Source organism: Meles meles, chromosome 2 (genome assembly GCF_922984935.1).
Source record: "Meles meles chromosome 2, mMelMel3.1 paternal haplotype, whole genome shotgun sequence".
In the NCBI taxonomy this organism is placed as follows: Eukaryota; Metazoa; Chordata; class Mammalia; order Carnivora; family Mustelidae; genus Meles; species Meles meles.
Window position 1 is genome coordinate 190,034,820 of NC_060067.1, and position 23,004 is coordinate 190,057,823.

At 37.0% G+C, this 23,004-nt stretch overlaps 1 protein-coding gene across 1 annotated transcript in view; it reads left to right on the forward strand.

Annotated features, from left to right (window-relative positions):
• The window catches only part of SGCZ (sarcoglycan zeta), a 1,157,176-nt gene that overhangs the window by 1,087,569 nt on the left and 46,603 nt on the right, over window positions 1–23,004 (forward strand). Inside the window, exon 5 of the mRNA XM_045998548.1 lies at window positions 6,423–6,545. Within this exon, the coding sequence (XP_045854504.1) occupies window positions 6,423–6,545 (123 nt within the window). The remainder of the gene's footprint in view (window positions 1–6,422; window positions 6,546–23,004) is intronic.

Sequence of the window (23,004 nt, forward strand, 5' to 3'; positions counted from 1 at the left end):
TACTGTCAGTAAGGAAGACTGAGGAACAGGGGCATAAAAAAGATATTTACTCCAATAGTAGTCAAGGAATTCTAAATTGAAACCACTGTGGCATACCTTATAGGAACTCAGATTGGCAAAAATTACAAAGTCTGAAAACAGTGAGTGTTGACAATGATGTAGAACTACGAAATTCTCATACTCTATTGGCAGGATACAACCAGCTTGGAAAGCTAGTAAATTTGAAGTACATTCTCTATTATCCAGCCATTTCACACCCAAGCATCAGTTCTAGGATTGCTTGAGTGTAGAAGGAGACTTGTAGGAAAAACTTTCTTAGCATCATTGTTACTGACTCTGACAGTCTAGAAACGGATAAGGTTACCAGTAGAAAATGGATCACTAACTGGTATATCCATGAAATAGACAATAGTGATGAAGGTGAATAAATGAAAGCCAATGTATCAAAATAGATAAATCTCACAAACCTAATACTGTGTGAAAAAATCTAGTCACTGAAAAATACAAGTACTGTAAAGTTATGTCTTTGTGTGCATATGTGTGTATGTGTATATACATAAATAATAAAGTTACAAGATGGAAGTGATAAAAACTAATTTCAGGATAAGGCTGACATCTAGAACTCCCCAAGGTTGAGGGGGCATTTGATTATGCTACAGAAGAGAATATGTTGAAGGCTTGTGTTGGTAATAACTATTTCTTCAGCCAGGTGGTAGGTAACAACATGTATACACTTGTTATGTGTATAAGATTTTCATATCTTTTTTAGAAAGAAGATGGAAAGCAGTAGTATGTGATCATAGCTATGGTATAGATGGGTGAAGGAGTGATAAACAAGGCATAAAAGTACAAATGGTGGAAATTCCAGGTCATTAACAATTAGTGTAATAGTAGTTTCAGGTGTACAATATACAATATACTGATTCAACACTTCACACAACACTTCACAACAACACTTGTGAGGGGCTCCTCACAAGTGCCCTCCTTCATCCCCATCACCTGTTTCACCATCCCCCATCCCCTCTGGAAACCATCAGTTTGTTCTCTGGAGTTAAAAGTCTGTTTCTTGGGGCACCTGGGTGGCTCAGTGGGTTAAGCCTCTGCCTTCAGCTCAGGTCATGATCTCAGGGTCCTGGGATCGAGCCCCACATTGGGCTCTCTGCTCAGCAGGGAGCCTGCTTCCTCCTCTCTCTGCCTGCCGCTCTGCCTGCCTCTCTGCTTACTCGTGATCTCTCTCTGTCAAATAAATAAATCTTTAAAAAAAAAAAAAAAAGTCTGTTTCTTGGTTTGCCTCCCTCCCTCTTTTTTTTTTCCCCTCCCCTTTACTCATTTGTTTTGTAAAAGTGAACTTTTATTGAGGAATTACTGTGTACAAGGCAGTGGTCTAGACACGGGATGGTAGGAAGGCCCAGGTAGGGAATGTAACCTCAGGGTTCCTAGAGCTACCTTACTTGCTGGAGAAAAAATGGCTACTCCTCCACTTCCAAAACACAAATCAGTTCCTGTGGTTGGAGGGATAAGTTGTGGGGACAGGGTGTGCTGCTAATCTCTGACCGAATCCAGTGTGGATTGCAATTGCCAAAGGCTCAGGAGCTCTTGTTCCAAGATAAGCCCCCAAGCCTGGCCTCTGTAACGTTTCCCTCATTCTGCTCCTTCTTCTTCACTTCCTAAGTACACTCAGGGAGAACTTTGGACATGAGAGTTTTTAATGACATACGTAGTGTAAAATAAAGTACAATGCTTATTTATATTTATATTTCATGTAAGTAGCTTCTTTTGTTTTGTTTCAGCTTCTTTGTTTTTGTTTGTTGGGGTCCCATGATAATTCTAAAACAGGAATTTCAGAACTCTGTATTTAGTTGACTCTATTGACTGTTTTTGTTTTTCTTGTGGGAATTTCTAATCTTTTAATAATACTCTTCTTCAAGACCTTGAAAATACTGACAACATGTAAAATCAGAGTTCTATTGGAAGAAAGATCCATCATGATATGCTTGAGGAAAACACACCAGAGATAATTAGACATATCCATTTTGATCTTTGCCTTGTTTCCTTTAAATTAGGACTAAATAGTACCAAGAGGCCCCATGGAAATATATTGTTTGAGCCCCTGTAGAGATTTTTATTGGAGAAAATTTTCCAATTCACGTGTTTGACTGGTTTAATGTAGAAAATGCAAAGACAGATAAATTACTGGAGCCTCTCTCTGTGTCAGCAGATACGCCTTTGGCTACTGAATATGACTGTAAGAAGTGTGCATGTTCCAGGTGTGCCTGGGTGGCTCAGTGGGTTAAAGCCTCTGCCTTCGGCTCAGGTCATGATTCCAGGGTCCTGGGATCGAGCCCCTCATCGGGCTCTCTGCCTGCTGGGGAGTCTGCTTCCTCCTCTCTCTCTCTGCCTGCCTCTCTGCCTACTTGTGATCTCTGTCTGTCAAATAAATAAATAAAATCTTTAAAAAAAAAAAAGAAAAAAAAAAAAAAAGAAAAGTGCATGTTCCAAAAAGGCAATCGAGCCATCTCGGAGGAGAAAAGAAATTAGCTTTGTTGTTGCTTTGTTTGTTTGCTTTTAAGAAATATATACAGAACATTAAGCAAACTAGAGAAAATATTTGGATATATATTGAAAACTTCAACCTTTTTGTGGAAACTGTGTTTTGGCTTACGTTTTCTCTCTTTTTCCTGCCAATTCTCTTTACTTATTTTATCCCTGACTGCTCTTTGTTTGATTTTGAAGTTGTTAACATAAACTTCCTCAGATGATCTTAAGGAAGCATTTAGTCTTGAGATTTTAGCAAGTTAGTGTTTAAGATGACTTGTAAAGGGGTGCGTGGGTGGCTCAGTTGGTTAAGCATCTGCCTTTGGCTCAGGTCATGATCTCAGGGTCCTGGGATAGAGCCCTGTGTCTTCAGGGTCCCTGGTCAATGGGGAGCCTATTTCTCCCTCTCCTTCTACCCCTCCATCTGTGCTCTCTCTCTTTCTCTCTCTCCCAAATAAGTAAATAAAATATTTTTTAAAAATCTTAAAAATATAAGATGACTAGTAAAATATAGAACAGTCCAGATAGCCCTATCTCCCACGATCTATTTGCAAAAGAATCAGAACTCCTTATGCAGAGTCATCAGCATATTGCCTTCCTACAACTCTGGAAGCATTGCTGGTTGAGAAAAAATAAACTGAGCATTACTGCCCCTCTGATCAACTGAATCCTGAGTTGACCTCACCTAGCAAATATGTGAAGCTAGGGACATGAAAAATAGAACAAGACAACATGAATTATTATGTTATGACATAATAAATTCAATTTCATATAGCCTAATGCATGAACTTTAAACATAAATATTCACAACAATGCAATATGTGTCTAATTATGTGCATTTACTGTTTGCTATTTGCAGAAAAGCAATGTACAGAAGCACAACATATTCAAAATTATTTTCCGATTTAAAATATTTACGGCCAATGTATTGTTAATTGCTTATAGTTTTGCCTTCTGAAATTTTACTAATACATTGAATAAAGTGTAGTCTGCAGTATTAATTTATATATCTATTTTTAATTGGATGTTTCTGCATGCATTTATTTATGGCCTAGATGCATTTTTTATTCCAGGTGTGCATATATTTTACTTGTTTATTAGCTTTTGTTTATTTAAATTTAATGAATTAAGATTTCATGACTTTGCCATATTCAGGTACTCTGCTTATATTTCTACTTGTTTATGTGACACACAGTATAGCATGTTTATGTTAATAAAATACCTTCTATATAATGAGATTAAATGTTATGCCAAGAAGTCTTATAAATTTGTGACCGTACATAGCATGTGTGTATGTATTATAAATATTATGTACGTATAGTGATCTAATGCACTTCAGTGTCATTAAAGTCACTGATATATTTTGTGGATCAATTTACCCAATAAGTAAGTATATTTGAAGATAGCCACATGCTGTACAAGTTAAGATTTTATATGAATAATATCTAGAATATCTTTTTTTTTTTTTCTTTTTTTTTTTTCCATTTTATTTATTTTTTCAGCGTAACAGTATTCATTCTTTTTGCACAACACCCAGTGCTCCATGCAAAACGTGCCCTCCCCATCACCCACCACCTGTTCCCCCAACCTCCCACCCCTGACCCTTCAAAACCCTCAGGTTGTTTTTCAGAGTCCATAGTCTCTTATGGTTCGCCTCCCCTCCCCAATGTCCATAGCCCGCTCCCCCTCTCCCAATCCCACCTCCCCCCAGCAACCCCCAGTTTGTTTTGTGAGATTAAGAGAGAATATCTAGAATATCTTTTAGGGAGTTCAGATTTAGTGTATGTCTGAGTGCCTTGAAGATTGAGACGTAGAAGCCTCCAAACTTAGAAGTCCCATTTATCAACACACCAGCCCCAAGCACAGTTTTTTGAACATCACCCAGTTGGGTTACTCTCGTTTAAAGATTAAAAGCACAATACAGGAAGGTAAGATCATGATTAGCAGATGACACACTCACGTGAATATAGTCTGCTGAAATCATGTTTGCTAGATCAAAGGCAGTAACTGTCACCAAGAACAGTAGGTCTTCCATGGTTTCTCCAATATTGTCATTAAATTTCATAAGAAAAGTGCTTTGCTTAAAAAAATATATAACAGATGTTCAAGTACAATTCATACTATTTTGATCTTGACAGCCTGCAAGGTTAACATCAGTTTTATCTGACTTAACATTGTCGTAGTTTTAAAATTTTCTATGTGAACCTGAAAACATGCACTTTCTTATATTATAAGAAAAATATACATCTTGCTTTCAGAGAAATTATCCCACATATTATCAGAGTTTGGAATTAATACTTTCCTCTTGGTAAGTGCCCCTCAGAAGCTATAATGGTGTGGAGGTGTAAGATACCTAAGATACATACATGGGAGCAGGGCTGAGGTGGGGTTGAGAACCACGGAAAGGGACAGAAAGCTTATGTCTGGTATTCCTTCACCCATCTAACTTCTTACCCTAAGTACCCCTAGATATCAGACTCAATTTTAAATTTGGAGGAAATTTTGGGATACAAAGATGATCTTATGTTTTGAATTCCTCGGGGTCATATATTTAAAAAATAATGATAGTACATCGTCTCAGTGTGTTTGGGCTGCTGTAACAAAATACCATAGACTGGGGGAGTGGGGGGATGGGGTTAAACAACAGAAATTGATTTCTCACAGCTTTATATACTGGAAATTCCAACAGCAAGGCACTAACATACCCAGCGCCTGGCGAAAGGCTGCTTTCCCGCCTGTACATACCTGGCTTCTCACTGGGTCCTGACTTGGCAGACTCCAGAGAGAGAAAAGACAGACTTACAGGGTCACTAATTCCATTCGTGAGGCTCTGCCCTCAGGACCTAATCACCTCCCAAATACCAGCTTTCCTAATACCATCACACATGGGCTTGGATTTCAACATAGGAGTTTTTGGCAGACACAAACGTTCTGCTCATAGCATATGTAAAGTAAATGAAAAGAGGTATGCACAAGTGGGATGTGTCTAGGTCCCTGACTGGGCTGGACTGTATCTGATAAGAGTTTTTGATGTAGATAGCAGAGGAGAGATTCTTCAGATCTCAGTATGAGGGGATGATGTAGCATATGCCAAATGTGTTATGCCAAATGAAATAAATTGCTATTATGGAAATAGCAATTCCTCACCCTCTGACCAGTTTGATCTTCTTGTCAATGCCCTTCAAACTCACAAATTAATCATGTTTTCCAAATATGGAACTACCTTTGTGATTTGTAGATGGATTAATATGCAAAATTGTCCAATAAAATCAGAAACAGATATCCAATTCCATGGTATAACTGTATTTATTTAATACTGTGTTTTAATAAATCAAGAAAGTTATTGATGAGGAGATACATTAGGGAGGACTAAAAACAATTTTTCTTTTAGCAAGATCGACTATAAAATGCATTCGCATTCAGTGATAATCAGGGGTGAACAAATTACAGTGTTAGCATATATGAAATGTAGAGTAGCTCAAGGTTCACAGCTGTGTGATGCTTCACAAGTACCTCGTGAAGTAGAAAGCATGGGGACTATTGTCTGCTTACAGAAAGAACATGAGAGTCATTGAGTCTACAAGTATTTATTGAGCATTTAGCACGTACTAGGTATAAAGCCAAGTTTTCAGGCAATAACCAAGAACAAAGCAGACATCATTTCTCCTTGTGTATATGCAAAAGCTTTTTTTTTTTTTTCTTTTTAATTAGTTAAACGTAAAAACCTTGTTCGGACGATGTCAAGCATTTCGAGGTCAGATGTATGCCCAACTGTCCTAGCCCAGCAAACTGTACCAACTTAGCCTACTGGAAAGGATAACAATTTAAAAATTGTTGATGGTTTCCTGCTTACCAGTTTCATTTTCAAACCTTTCCTCTGACCATAGGAGCTGATGCTGTGGAAGCTCAGTGTAAAAGATTTGAAGTGAGAGCGAGTGACGATGGCAGGGTGCTGTTCTCTGCAGATGAAGATGAGATTACCATTGGGGCGGAAAAGCTGAAAGTTACAGGTACTGTGGTTTGAGGTTTTGGAACATTGTTTATTTCTTGAAAGAATATGGAACTGAACAAGAACTACGTTATAGGATGTATGATCCCCATGCCGAAAGTTGAGTTCACGTAATAACATGATCTCACACCATTGGATTTCCCAGGAGTCTTCAAAGAGAAGACAGCTGGTTGTGGGGGCAGAAGACAATGTAAACACTGTGAAACAATATAATCACTGCCTTCGTGATATCAAAGTAAAGCTGTGTGTTCTAGGTGAGGGGAAGGATAGACGGAGGAAAGTGGGTCCGCAGAGTGGAAGAAAAAGTGGGGTGCAGACTGTGAGAAAAGCTAACTCAAGGTAATAGACAATCACAATTCAGAGGTATCATTTAGAAGTAGAGGATATGCAAAAGAAGAACTAAAATGTAAGTATCAACTGTAGAATGAAGTAGGGGGAAAGTTATAAGTAAACAAAATTATCTTCTTTGGCTTATAATTATTCTCAAAAGCGTATATATCAATATATAGTACTATCCTGGGGCGCCAGGGTGGCTCAGTCGATTAAGCATCTGCCTTTGGCTCAGGTATGACCCTGGGGTCCTGGAATTGGCCCCCACATCGGGCTCCCTGCTCAGTAGGGAGTCTGCTTCTCCCTCTCCTTCTGCCCCTCCCCCATGCTTGTGCTCATGCTCTCTTTCTTTCTCTCTCTTCCAAATAAATAAAATCTTTAAAAAATAAAAATATAAATAAATTTTAAAAGGAATGGTGCCATCCACATATTATTTAGAAGTTGTTAAAGTCATTATTCTAATATTAGAGCTATTAAAAAGTCAATCACCCACTGAAATTAAGAAGCAAAAACAAAAGCAGGAATCAAAGTTAAAAGCAAGGCAAAGATTTTATGAAGGCTATTTTAAGCACAATCTCTTTGAATTACTTGATTTGCAATCATAATACATGTAATTTCAATAACATTTAAAAAATACCCAAAGAGGCCTACATTTAAAAAAAAAAAAAAAAGTGAAATAAGCTTGACCTAGTGTTTCCCAAATTTGAGTTTAGGAGCGGCTCATGGGATATCTATCCTATCTGTTTAAGTCCTACTGAACCCTGTGGGCCATGTGAGAACAGGTAATGTAGAAATTGGCCTCTAGTCTCAGGCTGTTGGGGTTGAATCCTGCCTCTACCATTCAATATTTAAGTAAACCCTATGCCTCCAATTTTCCTGGTGATGATAACTTTAGTATTCAAATTATACCAGTGTATGTGTGCACACCTATGTGTACATGTGTGTGTTTAGAATATTTTCATCACATGATGAAGACATTGTAAATTAATATTAATGTTCCAGACTTGAGGACTTATGTGTATTTCAAGAAAGTTGTACTACTAAATGGTACTGAAATTCAACAAAGATATTTTTTTTTTTTTCAGAGAGAGAGAGGGTGGGAGGCATGGGGGACAGGGGCAGAGAAAGCATCTTATCAAGCTTCACACCCAGTGCAGAGCCTAACCCAGGACTTGATCTCACGACTCTGAGGTCATGACCTGAGTGGAAATCAAGAGACAGATGCCCCTCAACAAAGATACTTCAATGGGGATCCCCACTGGGCCTCTTTGGCCCAGGTCACAACCCACTAGCACCGTCCCTACTGACTCCCACAGCTTCCTTTCTCTTATGGGATATCCTGCAGAGTAGCTGCAGCCTGCACCATTGGGTTCGTGTTTGGAGTGTCCCCCATGTCTGCCCAACTGCCTCATCTCCTTTTGTTTCTTCAGTTTCCTTGGAAAGGTCAGGAAAGGAAGCCCTACAGGGGGGCAAAAATTGACCTTTCTAAGCCCGGAGTCTGAGGGGCAAGAGACAAAACGAAACACATGAGGGCTTTGGTTGGCACGGAGCACAGACAAATAGAAAAGGACATTGACTTTAGGGCCCTTGGTGCTAACACTTGATTTGCTGGTTGGTGGGAAAGCAGGGAATCCAGGTAGAAATACACTCAGGGTGATTAAGCAGACGTGATTTCAATATTTAACAATCTTTTTTTTTTTTTTTAAATATTTTATTCATTTATTTGACAGAGAGAGAGGTCACAAGTAGGCAGAGAGGCAGGCAAAGAGAGAGAGGGAGAAACAGGCTCCCCACCAAGCAGAGAGCCCGATGCAGGGCTCGATCCCAGGACCCTGAGATCATGACCTGAGCCGAAGGCAGAGGCTTAAACCACTGAGCCACCCAGGCGCCCCAATATTTAACAATCTTTTACCTTGGTAGTGTCTACTCATTACCAGCTTTAATCCTAAGATAGCTTTTAAGATATCTTATCTAAAAATTATTTCATCCATATTTGGATATTCCCATTGAGTACTTTGCATTTATAAGTGACGGGAAGTTATAGAGCTCTTGACAGTTTTTATGAACTCAGGGAATTTTAACTTCCTCTGATCTTATGTTGACTTGTCTCATAACAGTTGCAGTGAAATGCTGTCCTTACAACATTAGATTCAGTGACTAGTTTTTCAATTTTTCTTTGAGGTACATGGATACTCATCTTTATTTGCCTCTTTTTCTTGGTAGCCTGGCTGCCATCCTTAGTTTGTTAATGGGAATTATTAAATTATAAAGTGTTCCCTGAAAAATCTGAGTTCTTCTTTTCAGTTAACTGCCTTCAGGCAGTCATCTCTGCTGAGTCTCTCCCCGCCCCCCGGTGTACGTGTGAATGTGACATGGGACATATCCATGGTGTAGGTATATGCATGGACATACATCTGGATGTGCAGGTGGATAGATAACATATGTTTCATTCTGGTTCTCTTTTTCCGTTTCTTTCTGTCTCAAACATATACACATAGCTTTGAATTTATTCTTCATACTACTTTTGATCTTTGTCCTTTATCTCAGAAAATCAATCAGTTTTAGAGTAGGAGTCAGTACCATATGCTTCCAGAAGATCCAAAATAATAATATAATTTTGATTATATTATAATCAAATAATTATAAATTATAATATAATTTCAGAAGATCCTAAATAATAATATAATATAGTTTTAATAATGACGGCAGAATCCAGCCAAAAATTTCTGTAAGGGTTAGAAGTGTAACACTTGAGGGAATGAGTGTCTGTAACAAGCCACCCCAATTTCTAACCTGATGTGTACGTGCAAGAGGCTCCAGGTTATTAACAAAGAAATGCTAAGTTGGCAGTATTTTAATTGGATTAAAACTCCCCCAGGATCCAGTTGTATTTTGTTTCTCACAGAAGGGCCCGTTTACCCACAGACACGCATAGACACAAGCATACACACACCCTCTCAAATTCCTGCTAGGTCCTTTCTCCCTCAGCAGGATATCGAATATGTACTGTGCAGTAGCTTTTTTCCTCCTTGCGATACTTCTAAAATAAAGAAAAATAAAGACAGCAAGGGCAAATATAATTTAGAATTTCACATACTTAGCGGAAAAATTTGTCCGTCGCATTGCATACCATTTAAAGGCCCAGGGATTGATTAGAAACTCACATACACTTTGAAGCAGCGCTTGAATCATTTGACAAATAACACTACAAAGAGACACGGACTCCAGGGTGCTTCATATGAATTAGGTAGCTGTGCTGACAAGACTTCAAAGTTACACGTGACAAGAGATCTGTGTGAGGTTGATTCTAGAATTTTAAATTTGTGGCACAAATGTTCTATTTAAGCAATAGCCATTGGAATTACAATTGATTTCTTTCTGGCTTTTTATAATTTACAAGCAGTGGCATTTTGTGTATGGACTTCTCTTCCAAGGTGACAGAAATGGATGAATTTATTTAGACAATGTGTCTATACACCTGAGGCAAAATCACTTATGACTAAAATTATTCATAGATGTAGCGTAGCTCAGGATGTTTACATTTACTCTACTTAAAAAGTAGCAGGGATTTACCCAATACTTTCACATACTCCTAAGGTGCAGGAGGATAGAAGGAAAATCACAAATGGTTACCTGAACACCCACAACACGCCTCATTACTCCATAACCATGGTAAGCAATCGCGTGCCAAAAATTTGTCAATTTTTACCCTTGTTATTACTTGAGTTCCTCAGTAATTGCTTGCTTAAATCTTGAAGCTATTTCTTTGACCTTAACCTACACTCTCCGCATGGCTAAATGTATTAGAGTGTTACATGTTAGCTCACATATGCATACTTGAGAACTTTCTTTTCATTAAAATTCGTCAAAGATACTCCTTACTGCCATTATCTTTTGAGACCTAATATTGGTCTAAGATGTCACTTACTGCAATTAGCTTTTGAGACCAGGTAAACAAATAAAAGATATAAACCTTTGCACTTAGAAGACTCTTAAATTTAGTGCTTTCAGGCAGAATCAATCAACTGCAATCTGCACTTTCATTTGTATTCCAAGTAGTATATTAACTTAGAAAACAAAGAGGGAGTCTAAGTCCTTTGACTTTATAAAGTGAAAAACTTCAGCCATGTAAGCTACCTCGATGTTAAATTTTATGCTATGGGTTGGACGTAGACCTCTCTGTTTTGTTTATGAGAGAAAAGAGGAAAAATAGCTAAATGTATAAGGAGAAAGGATATCTCTTTTTTTTCAGGCAGTAGAAATTAAAGCTGGCAATCTGAAAAAAATAGTGAATCTCAACCCTGCATCCACCCTGTGCCCTAATGTTTGCTTGAAAGCCAAGACTATATCACTGCTTCGTCCCTGTGCTAAGTGAATGATGGGAAAGATAGACAAGTTCCAGTGCTTGTTTGACAACGGAAGAAGGGATTTTCTGAAGAGCTGCCTTTTAAATTAAACACCACGCTTCTGGGTTGAAATCAATATTTCCTGGTTTGTTTTTATTAGTTAGTCTTCTACGTCCTTGTTCCTGTCTGTTAAATTGGCACACTGTGTGGAGGTCAGCTTTGGAATCAAGCTTTCTATTAGCTAGGACCATTGTTCCTGCAAGCTGTCCAAATGCCAAGAATGTGGTAACACATAGCCTACAGGACAGAGCAGCTTGGTTTGAATAGCATCGGAAAAAAATGTGATTAAACCCGGAGCTGAGAAAAGTGATATGCAATCACTTAATTGTCCCAGGTGTGGCGTTTCAAGTCTGTGGACTTGGGTAAATCACTCTGTTCTCTGGTTGCCTTTTAGAGTTACTGATGATACAGATTTTAGAGATGCTAAGGATAGTACCACTCTATCTCCCCTGACAAATCTCCAGGTAACAAAGGATTGCAGGTTTTGAAGTGTATAAATAATGAACCATATCATTCTCAAACAATAAGGAATTTGCCCTGAGCACCTTACTGACAGTCCTCTCCATGACTTACTGTATTTTTCCGAGCTTTCGTTTAAATGTTTCCTACTTTAACTAAAGCAAAACCTATTGAACATATAATTGTGTAATAGAAACCTAAAGGAAGTTGTAAAAGAAGACAGCTCCTTTATAAAGGTTGGAGTGGGGGCTTGAATCAACATCTATGTGTGTTGGTTTTAAAATTTTCCACATTTTCCATGTTTAAATTTCTTATGGGCCTTAAATCCACAGAATGTCTTAAAGGTATAATTTATCCCGCCACTGTGTAAATGAATAGTCTGGCTCCTTATATATTGTGATGACATTCTAAAAATACGTTACTTATAGAGAGGGTCTACTGGAATTGCTTGCAGTTTCATTGTTTCTTTGCTGGCTGTCAATCAGGAGCTGATATTTACTCCTAAATGTGACCCATATTCCTTCTCATGCTTTCCATGTGTCCTGCTTCCAAGAACACTGGGTGAGTTCCTCTCATGATTCAGATCCCTCTAACTTTCCCTCCTGTTGCATCTCTCTAATTTCCTTTTCTGCCTACAGCTGGAGAAAGATTATCTGCTTTTAATAGCTCATATGATTACATTGCCTATTACTTTACCCAGATACCTGGATAATCCAGGATAATCTCCCTATTTTAAGGTCACTGATTAATAACCCTCATTACATCTGTAAAATCCCTTTTGTCATGTAACATATTCACAGTCTGCAGGGTTTAGGATGAGAACATCATTGGTAGGGGGCCTCATTATTCCGCCTGCCATACTATGCAAATGATTGAATCTCTTTAAGCCTTTTTTTTCTTTCTACGCTGAATTTTCATTTCAGTGTTATACAGCTGCATAAGTATAAATATTTGTACAATATACAGAATTATGACATCCAGAGGGAATGTCTTAGAGAAAATAAGACTGCAGATATTTTATTGCTTTATTGCCCAGATTTGAACAAGCTTTCAAGCTGGTAGATCTACAGCTGGGAGTACTACCAAGGAGCACATTTTACAGTCACAGGAGACTGACCACATAGAACACAGGAGATTTTCTACCAGCTGACTGGAGAGGATAGCCTGAATGCAACCTGAAGTATACTGTACTCGCCCAAATTACAAAAATGCATTTGGCAAAAATAATAGTAATATATACAAAATACACACAAAAATATTATTTGTAAACAAGCAGGTAATTGTATATTAAAGGAAACTAGACAGTTTAAAAGCAAAGGCTGCAAACCATGACTGGTCTTGATGTCTGAAATCAGAAGAATTGGGTTATGACAGTCTCCACACACAGATATGAATTATAAATGTCAAAACCACTTTTCTTTTTTTCTTCTTCTTCAAAGGAGCATTATAAGAATCACCTACCACCCAGGATTTTTGGTGAAGGTAAAAGATATATATGAAAATCACTTATGCCCAATCCTGGTACAAATATGCTATTTAATAAATGCTACCATGTAATAATTTTTAAAGATCATTACTGTTCTAGTTTGCTTAATATTTTTTAAATATTTACAAAAAAATAAAAGACATAAGACAATGGATTAAAAAAATAAGAGAGGTTAAAATACGTGAAGTGAAAATCTTATTCAATAGTAGAACTGGGAAACTGTATACTTCACTGGATATTTGGAAATAGTTGAAGACTTTGTGAGAGAATATAGAAAGAAGGATAGAAGAAGATGGATAATACTAGTTGTATTCTCAAAATGTTCATCTCTCTCATTTAACCATGCAGACATAGACAGGCTCTATGAGGCATCCAGTGATACATGTTCCTTAGAAACTACACATCTGCATGCCTCTAGTTCATGATGTTGCCCTTGTCCTTAAATCTGAGGCTGTCACATACCATCATCTCTGCATTCCAGCATGGGGGAAGTGAGAAAAATAGGAAGCAGAATGAAAAGACTTGTCTTACAACATCCCAACCTGAAAATAGCACTCATCACTTATATATTATATCAACCAAAATTTAGTCACATGCTTATGTGTAACTGCAAGGGTAGCAAAGAAATATTAGCTCTAACTGGGCTATGTTCTTTTAAAATTTTGGGTGGAGGGGCGCCTGTGTGGCTCAGTGGGTTAAAGCCTCTGCCTTCGGCTCAGGTCATGGTCCCAGGGTCCTGGGATCAAGCCCCACATTGGGCTCTCTGCTTGGCAAGGATCCTGCTTCCTCCTCTCTCTCTCTGCCTGCCTCTCTGCCTATTTGTGATCTCTGTCTGTCAAATAAATAAATAAAATCTTCAAAAAAAAAATAAAATTTTGGGTGGAGATTTCTATTGATAAAGGAAGAATGGATTGATCGAGAAAACCATTTCTGCCACAGGAAGTGATGTAATAATATAGAGTTATAATATGTAACTTCAAAGGGAAAGAAAGAAAAAAATGCGTAGTTTTAATATATTATCCATTATACAGTATCACCCTTCAAAATGGCTCTTAAATTTGCCCTGTTTCAGTGCAGCAATCGCCTTTATCTATTTTACCTATTGCAGAAGACTTCCATGCATTTAATTCTGACATATCTACTTTCTGAAAGTCATGACTATCATGTCATTCAGTAAATCAAGACCATATCTTCACTCCCTGTTGTCATCTTTATTAAACTGAAACCTCACTTCCATTATCAAGATTCTTAAAAATTTTAATATGGCATTTTTCTTATTTCTTTCTAACATACACATTCTGGTTGGGTCAGTCCACTCATTCAGTTTTCTGTCTGTCTGCAACTGAGAATGTGTGAAGTCAAGGATTGAGTTCCACAGAGTTATTACAGTGGGAAATTTTTCCGTTTAGGCAACTCAGAATGTATAGAGCTGTGTGAAAAGAGTGAAGTCAAAATCAATGGAGAAATTCCATCTTAAAGTACCAAGGAAATCCCAAATACCAAGTCCAGATCATTAATGGGTGAGGTGAATCTGGAGACTGAGACAATATTACAGAGCTGGAAGGGGACAAAATCTGGGTGAAACCAAGTTAAAAATAAACAATTGTGTTACATGAATTAGGGGTAGAAACGAGTCCTAACTATTCGTCTAATCGGTTAAAGGCCTAAAGTTATAGTTGTAGAAAAGTAACGCAAGAGGCTGATAGCAGATGAACAGATGCTTCTTTTCTGCCATCCTCCCACCCCCCTTCCTTCCTAACTTCCTTTTTCCTTTCCTAACCTCCTTCCTTCCTTTCTTCCTTAGAAGGGCAGCCAAGGGCAAAGACAGACCAGTACAGCAGGAGCCAGCATGTGGAGGGTGAAAAAAATAGGTCAGTGACATTTGAGGCAATCCAAGAATGGTGTCTGTGTAGCTTGGGAAGGAAGCATGGCAGGGTCAAGAGCACACGTGAGGATGGCATCGGGGAGGTATAGCGGTCCATCCGGTTTTAAGATGGGATACAGGTGGGGGATTGGACAAATCATTAAATATATTGATACCCTTTTATTTAGAGGAGATAAGTTTCTCACTCGTTGAGAAGGGTAGCATAGATATGGAAAGGAGAAAGGCTAGAATTAATTCTGTGTTGTTGGACTGGAAGTACTGGTGTGAACTCATGCTTTTCAGTTCCCAAGAGTAGATAGAGAAATAACTATAGATTCGAACATGTGTCAATATGTGCTTGCTGCAGGGGCACCTGGGTGGCTCAGTGGGTTAAAGCCTCTGCCTTTAGCTCAGGTCATGATCCCAGGGTCCTGGGATCGAGCCCCACATCGGGCTCTCTGCTCAGCAGGGAGCCTGCTCCACCCAGGCCGCCTGCCTCTCTCTGTCTACTTGTGGTCTCTGTCAAATAAATAAATAAAATCTTTTTAAAAATGTGCTTGCTAAATATATAGCTATGCATTCCTAACCCTATGTATAGAGATGGCTGTGGATTAGTGATTCTAGGAGCACTGAACACAACTAGTTCTCAGATTTTATTTCAGAGTATCATTCTCCAATATAAGGACTTTTTGAGGGAAAAATGCATGATACTGAAGCTGGGGCAAGAAAAAAATAAAATGAGAAAGTGCCTTTCTTATATCAGGAAGTAAAGAAATACTCAGTTGAGGATGGAAACATGTCAAAAACACAGGAGTCAGTTTGAAGAGGTTCCTAAAGACACATTGAGCATCAATACATATAATGAAGATAAGAAATTTGACTTCTTGAATAAAATCGAAATCTATGAATCCATATTGATATAAGTAAATAAATAAGAAAAAGATAATCTCTCCCTTACAGTGGGATGTGAATTGAAAATGTAAAGCAATTATGGGATTAGAAAGGTCCCATTTGACAATCAGCGAAGTAATCATTATTTCAGAGGAAAATATCACTGGATGGGAAAATTAGTGAGAGAAAGTGAAATAAGGCTTGAGGTTTAGAGAGCCTCAGTACATATTTAAAACAAAAATATTATTTTTAAAAGTGAGAAAGCAACTTTCCAGTGGTAAGTTCTGGCTGTCACCATGTTACTCAGAAGCATCACCAGTCATGGCACAAACCGATGCCATGCCACACCTGCCAGGGACAACAAGAACTGAGGGTCGCACCTGTATTACCTCAAACAAAATTGCATAACCTGAGAACAGTCATAAGGATATGTATTACCAACTCAAATTGTGAGGCATTCTACAAAATATTAAGGCCATAAAATATTGAGGAACTCTTGCAGGAACTGAGATACTTGCCAACTGGGTATACCGTGTGATTCTGGATCAAATTCCTTGTCAACAAGAAACTTTACTGGGACAAATGGTGTTCTAGTGCCTAATTTTGTGTAACACACTAACCCACAACTCAATGGCTTTGAAACAATGATAGCACTTACTTAACTCAAACCCTTCAACTTTGGCAGGGCTCAGTGGAGACAGCTGGTGTCTTCTTCTCTTGGCTACAGTTGAAGTGACTCAAACTATGGGGACTGTCTAAGGGTCTGCTCCCCCACATGCCTGGAAGTTGGTAATAGCTGTCATCAGAGACCTTAGAAAGGGTTGCCTGCCAGAACATCTATATGGGGTTCCTTCATGTGCCTCTGTTTCCTCACTTCATAGTGCCTGTGATTGAAGGGTAAGCTCTCAGAATGAGAGTTTCAGAGAAAATCTAGAAATTTTCTAAAAACAGCCTCCACTGTTTTATTAAAGGAGTGTTAAAGAATTTTCAGGGGTATTTTAAAGCCAATCACATTTAGCAGAATTTGAAAGGGGCCCCTGGGCAAAGGATATTTTTTTAAATGTTTTTAATTATACTCATGACTTTTCTTTAGTCTTAAAATTGTTTTAACCAAAAAATAAAATTAAATAATAAAATTAAAATTAAATAGAATAGAACAACGTCAACCACAGATAACATTTTTCAGAATATAGGAAGATATTCTCTACATGTGTCTTGGTGAGCTCAGGCTGATATAACAAAATTTCATAGACCGGATGGCTTAAACTATAGACATGTATTTTCTCAGTGTTCTGGGGGCTAGAAATCCAAGATCAAGATGGCAGCATGGATGGGTTCTAGTGAGAGCATTCTTCCTGGCTTGCAGACAGCTGCCTCCTCTCTGTGTTATCACATTACCCTTATTCTCTTTTTAAGGACACTAATACCATCTTGAGGGCCCCACCCTCAGAAATCTACTAAACCTAATTGTCTCTGAAAGTCCCTATCTCCAAACACCATCACATTAGAGGTTAGGACTTCCACATACGAATCTTGAGGGGATAAATTTTAGTCCATAGGACCGTGTTTAATTATTTTCTTAAAGTTTAAAAAAAAATCAAGTGTAAAATATTCAATTTCAATTCTTTGAAGATATTTAGGTAGGGAAATATAATTGCATAACATTGTTTTGTAGCTTTCTGATAATTTGGCTTTGATACAATGGTAGATCTCAGAGAATCTCACATCAAAATGTCTATGTGGTCCCTTAGTCTGTTCCTCTTGAATATCAGTTGCTTTGGTAGGGTGTGATAGTAGCTTGGGTTGCAAATAATGAAGATTTCAGTCCCTGTTAAATAAATGAAACACAGGCCTGTGTTGTTGATTGAAAAGGGATCCTTCAGTTTGAATCCATTTCATTTCTCCTTTTGTTCTTTCTTGACAGTAGTGTCAAAACTCTGGTCACCCTTGCTCTGGGATGCATCATATCATCAATGAACTAGAGTCTCAGCTCTGATTTCTCTGATTAGATTAGACAGCTCCAATTCTTTTTACCACCCCACTCATGCTTAGGGGTAGGCTGCAGATCACTTTTTGACAAGGTCTAACTATCCTAAGGAAGACGTTTGAGATAAACTTATGGATCCAAGTTGGATGGATCCAGGTTGAAGCACCAAATTCTGACTTTAGGAGAGAGTGCTAACTATAAACTTCTATTTTAAATAATTATAAATTCACATGCTGTTGTAAGAAATGATACAGAGAGATTCCATGTGACATTTACACAGTTCCTCACAGTGGTAACAGCTTGCAAAACTATAGTGTAGTATCACCACCAGGATACTGACATTGATACAGTCAAGACACAAAACAGTTCTACAGGGTGCCTTGCTGGCCTTTTGAAATCACACCTACCTTAACCCCTGATTTTCACTATCTGTCCTCTGATTCTGTGATTTTCTCATGTAAAAACATTATATATAGATTTCTTCGGTAGTGACAATTTGGAATTATTTATTTGTCTTATGCTCAGCATAATTCCCTGGAGATTCATTTGAATTGTTGTCTATAGCAATAGTTTTTCATGACTGAGTAGTAGTTCCATAGTATGACCATTCCACAGTTTATTTATTCACTCAATGAAAAACATCTGGATTGTTCATGTTTTGGTTACTAGAAATGAAGCCACTATGACCATGTGTATTTAGGATTTTTGTAAACGTAAGTTTCATTTATCTGGTATAAGTGGCCAAGACTGTAATTACTCAGTGATATGGTAGATCTGTGTGTTGTTTTATAAGAAACTGCCCAATTGTTTCACAGAGTGGCTATAACATTTTAGATTATTTCCAGCAATGTGTGAGTTTCTTTGTATCTTCTCTAACTTTAATGTTGTCATTAATTTATCTAAAAAGTGTGCAGCCATGTGGTGATAACTGTGTAATATTTCACTGTGATTTCAGTTTGCATTTATCTTAGGCCCAAACAATGTTGAACATCTCTTTTTGTGTTTATTTTCCATCCATACATCGATTTCAGTAAAATGTCTGAATATAATCTGCTGCCCATTTCCTAATTGGATTGTCTGTATTTCTTTACTTTTGTTTTGAGTGTCTTTACATATTCTATTTACTAGTCATCTTAAGCATATGATTTTCGACTGTTTTCTCCATCTCTGTATCTTCTCTTTTCATTCCTTTAACTGGGTCTTCAGTGAAACAAATTTTAAATTTTAAATTTTGATGAGGTACCATCAATTTCTTTCCTTTCATAGGTCATACTGTTGGTATTGAGTCTAAGAATGGTTTGCCTAATCCTACATACCAAAGATATGGTTTAATTTTTTTCCAAAAAGTTTTATAGTTTTATGTTTTACATTTAAGTCTGTTATACATTTTGAATTAATTTTTAGATATGATGTGAATTTTAGGTTAATGTTTTTTGTTTGGGGTTTTTGGTTTTTTATTGTTTTACCTATTAACATCCAATTGCTCCAGTGCATTTCCTTTCTCTTTTGAATTCCTTTTGCATCTTTGTCAAAAATGAGTTAGGCATGATCTACTTCTAAATTCCCTATTTTATTACACAGATTTGGTTTATCCTTCTGACAATATAACAGTTTCTTGATTACTACAACTATAAAATAAGGCTTAATACCAGATAGAGTTTTCCAAACTTTATTTTCAAGATTACTTCTGTTATTTTATGGCCTGTCCCTTCATATATAGGCATATATATATATAAATTTCAGATTATGTACTTCTATTAAAAAAAGTACTTGGTTAAATCTTGATAGGAATTGCTTTCAAGCTGCACATAAATTTTGGGAGAATTAAAATCTCTACTATGTCAAGTCTTCCAGCCAATGAAAATGTTATATCCCTATTTACATAGGTTTTCACTAATATCTTTCATGAATATTTTGTCATTTTCAGTATACACATCTGCTGCATGTTTTGTTAACTTTTTAATTTTTTGAAGTAGTTGTAATTGGCATAGTGTGTTAGTTTTGTTTTTATATGTATATTATTAATACATAAAATTTGATTTTTTCATGTATTTATTCTATATATTTGCATTATGTGATTTTACTGAACTCATTTCGTAGTTATGGTAAGTTTTTGCAGTTGTGGGGCTTTTCTATATAGATCATCATGCTCTACACAAAGAGAGACAGTTCTACTTATTTCTCGCTTTTAAATCTGTATGCCTTTTATTTATTTTTCTTGCCATTATAGGAGCTACATATTCCCGTATTATATGAATAAAAGTAATGCAATGGAAAAAAGAGATGTTTCTCAAACAAATATTCTGAAAAAATAAGAACATGCTCAGATCTTTTTTTTTTTTTTTTTTTTTTTTTTTTAAGATTTTATTTATTTATTTGACACACAGAGAGAGATCATAAGTAGGCAGAGAGGCAGGCAGAGAGAGAGAGGAGGAAGCAGGCTTCCTGCTGAGCAGAGAGCCCGATGCGGGGCTCGATCCCAGGACCCTGAGATCATGACCTGAGCCGAAGGCAGCGGCTTAACCCACTGAGCCACCCAGGCGCCCCCATGCTCAGATCTTATGAGGCCTGGTCAGTCTATTCAAAGATGAAAGGACATAGAAATTATTTCCTTATAAATAATTTGAACATTACTCAGGTCATGTGTCTTCTGATTGGATAGGCATATTGAAAACCCCCAAACGTTATGAACATTCCAATGAACATAAAAAGTCTGTAGTTACTCATATTGCTCATGAATCTAGTAAAAATTTTGATGAGAAAGAACACTAATCATTACTGCAAAGTGATCAGAATGGTTGTACCTTCCAGAGGTCATGAAAAATAGTGGCATTCTTTAAATTAAAAAAATATATATATATCTCATTAGCCAAAACTATTTTAAACTAATAGGGAAAATAGGGGGAAATGTACAAAATGGAGTTCTAAGCCAAAAAAATAAATACTTTCCCAAGACTCTTTCATTTGAAAATGAAATAACCCAATTTGAAAAATAATGACCAGTTATTTGATGAGCAATTATTTTTGAGTTCCTGTTACAGTAGAAACTCTGAGAGAAATTTTTACTTTGGCCCACTAGAAAAACTAGCTTTAAGGATTTATTCAACAAAATAAGTTCTGGACAATGATAATCTGTCACTGAATCCAAGTATGTTCAGTTCCAGGACAATGTAGCTGTTTTGAAGGGTCAGATGGGAAAGGAGGAATAGAGCTCAGAGAGGAATAGTCTGAGCAGAAATTACTGGAGGGACTCAAGGTGTTACAATTAAGAACTTTGCCTGTGGCATTATAGCTCTACTGCTTTGTAGAATAGTGATCATGGGCAATTTAGATAATAGGTTTTGAAGTGACCAGTTCCTCATCTGTAAAATATGAAGATAATAAATAATAACATCTCATTGTATTTTCACTGAATTAATGTGAGTTGATCCCTGTAAAGCATGATGTCTGACACATACTAAGTGGTCAATAAATGTAAGAAATTATTTTTTGTTATTATAAAAGACATAAAAGTGTTACCTTATATTATGTGTTAATGAAATGACACTCTTCCTCTGGTAGCACTTATTGTAAAGACCTTCTAAATTCAGTTGTTTATCATTTATCTCTCTCATGTACATAATTATATACAAGATAATGTTGAGCACTTCATGTCATACTGAATAATATTCAGTCCAATGTAATAGAAGTAATTTAATAGGACCCTCAGGGTATTTAAGTGAAAACAATATGAGATAAAGTAAAACAAAAAATAAATATAAGAAATGTATTTCATGGTAAGTTTTAGAACCAATAAGTTGCAACTAATCAAAATAATGAAATTAATAACATTCTGTCATAATTTTTGTTATGACAAAATATAGTCATTTGCAGTAATTCATTTACTCCTCAGTATTTAAGGAGGTATTTATCATTATCTTTATTCCACAAACTAAGCCTCAGGTTAAGTGATTTGCACAAAACACACACGCTATCCATGGCAGAACAGAAAGCAGATCTATCTCCTCACTATTAGCCCATTCACATTTCTACTTCATTTTATCTGTGTCAGTATGTGCATGTATATATAATCCATTTAGATCCTGAATAAGAATTTCTGTAACAAGAAGGAGAGCTTCTCAGATCTGATTTATTTAGTAGGTAGGTCATTATTTCAAGCAGATTTATTAAGTAGACTGGGAAAAGTTAAAGGTGAAGAGGAATGAGCACATTTGAATACTATATATCTGACTTTCCCAACTAAATCATAGAGAGCTCTAGGACTAACCTCTCTATCTTCATGTAGTTATCTAAATTGAAAGTTTAAGATATGCCAAACAATGTCAAAGGAAGATTGAGGTAAATGATTGATGTTATAGTCACTGTGGGAAAACACTAATGTAATCTTGGTCAGAAATTCTAAAAGTCTATTGCAATTTGCAAAGGAACTTATTTTAGTTTTAAGTCAACTGTATATTCATCAATCATGCTGACCTTTGTCTCTAAAAGGTACTTGCTGGAGTGTGTCAAGGTAAATTTTATTCTTAATTTCACCTCTGGAGATTTGTGTAGGTGTGTTTTGTGTAAGTGGATAAAATTTTCACGTTCACATGAATGATCATTGGGACAATCTTTCATTTACCAATGAAGGTAGGGAGAGAAAGTGGGAAAGAGGGAAGGAGAAAGGAAAAAGACATTATCAGCTTGAATGGGTTGCCTACTTTTGCCAATTACTAACTGATTGTGTTAATTTCCCATTGCTACAATGACAGTTACCAAAACTGAGTGGTTTAAGACAACACAAATTTATTATCTAATGTTTTGGAGGTTGGAAGTTTGAAATGGTTATCGTGGACTAACATCAAGGTGTTTGCTGGTCTGTGCTACTTTCTGGGAGAAAAAGTTTTTGGAGGGGGTGGTTTCCAGTTGCTAGAGGTCCTTGGCATTCCTTGACTCCTGGATTAGCAATGACAATTCCAATTTGTCATATGAATTCCTCTTTGCTTTTAAGGTAACATTTTCACTCACAGATATCCAGGTTGGGACATGGATCTTTGG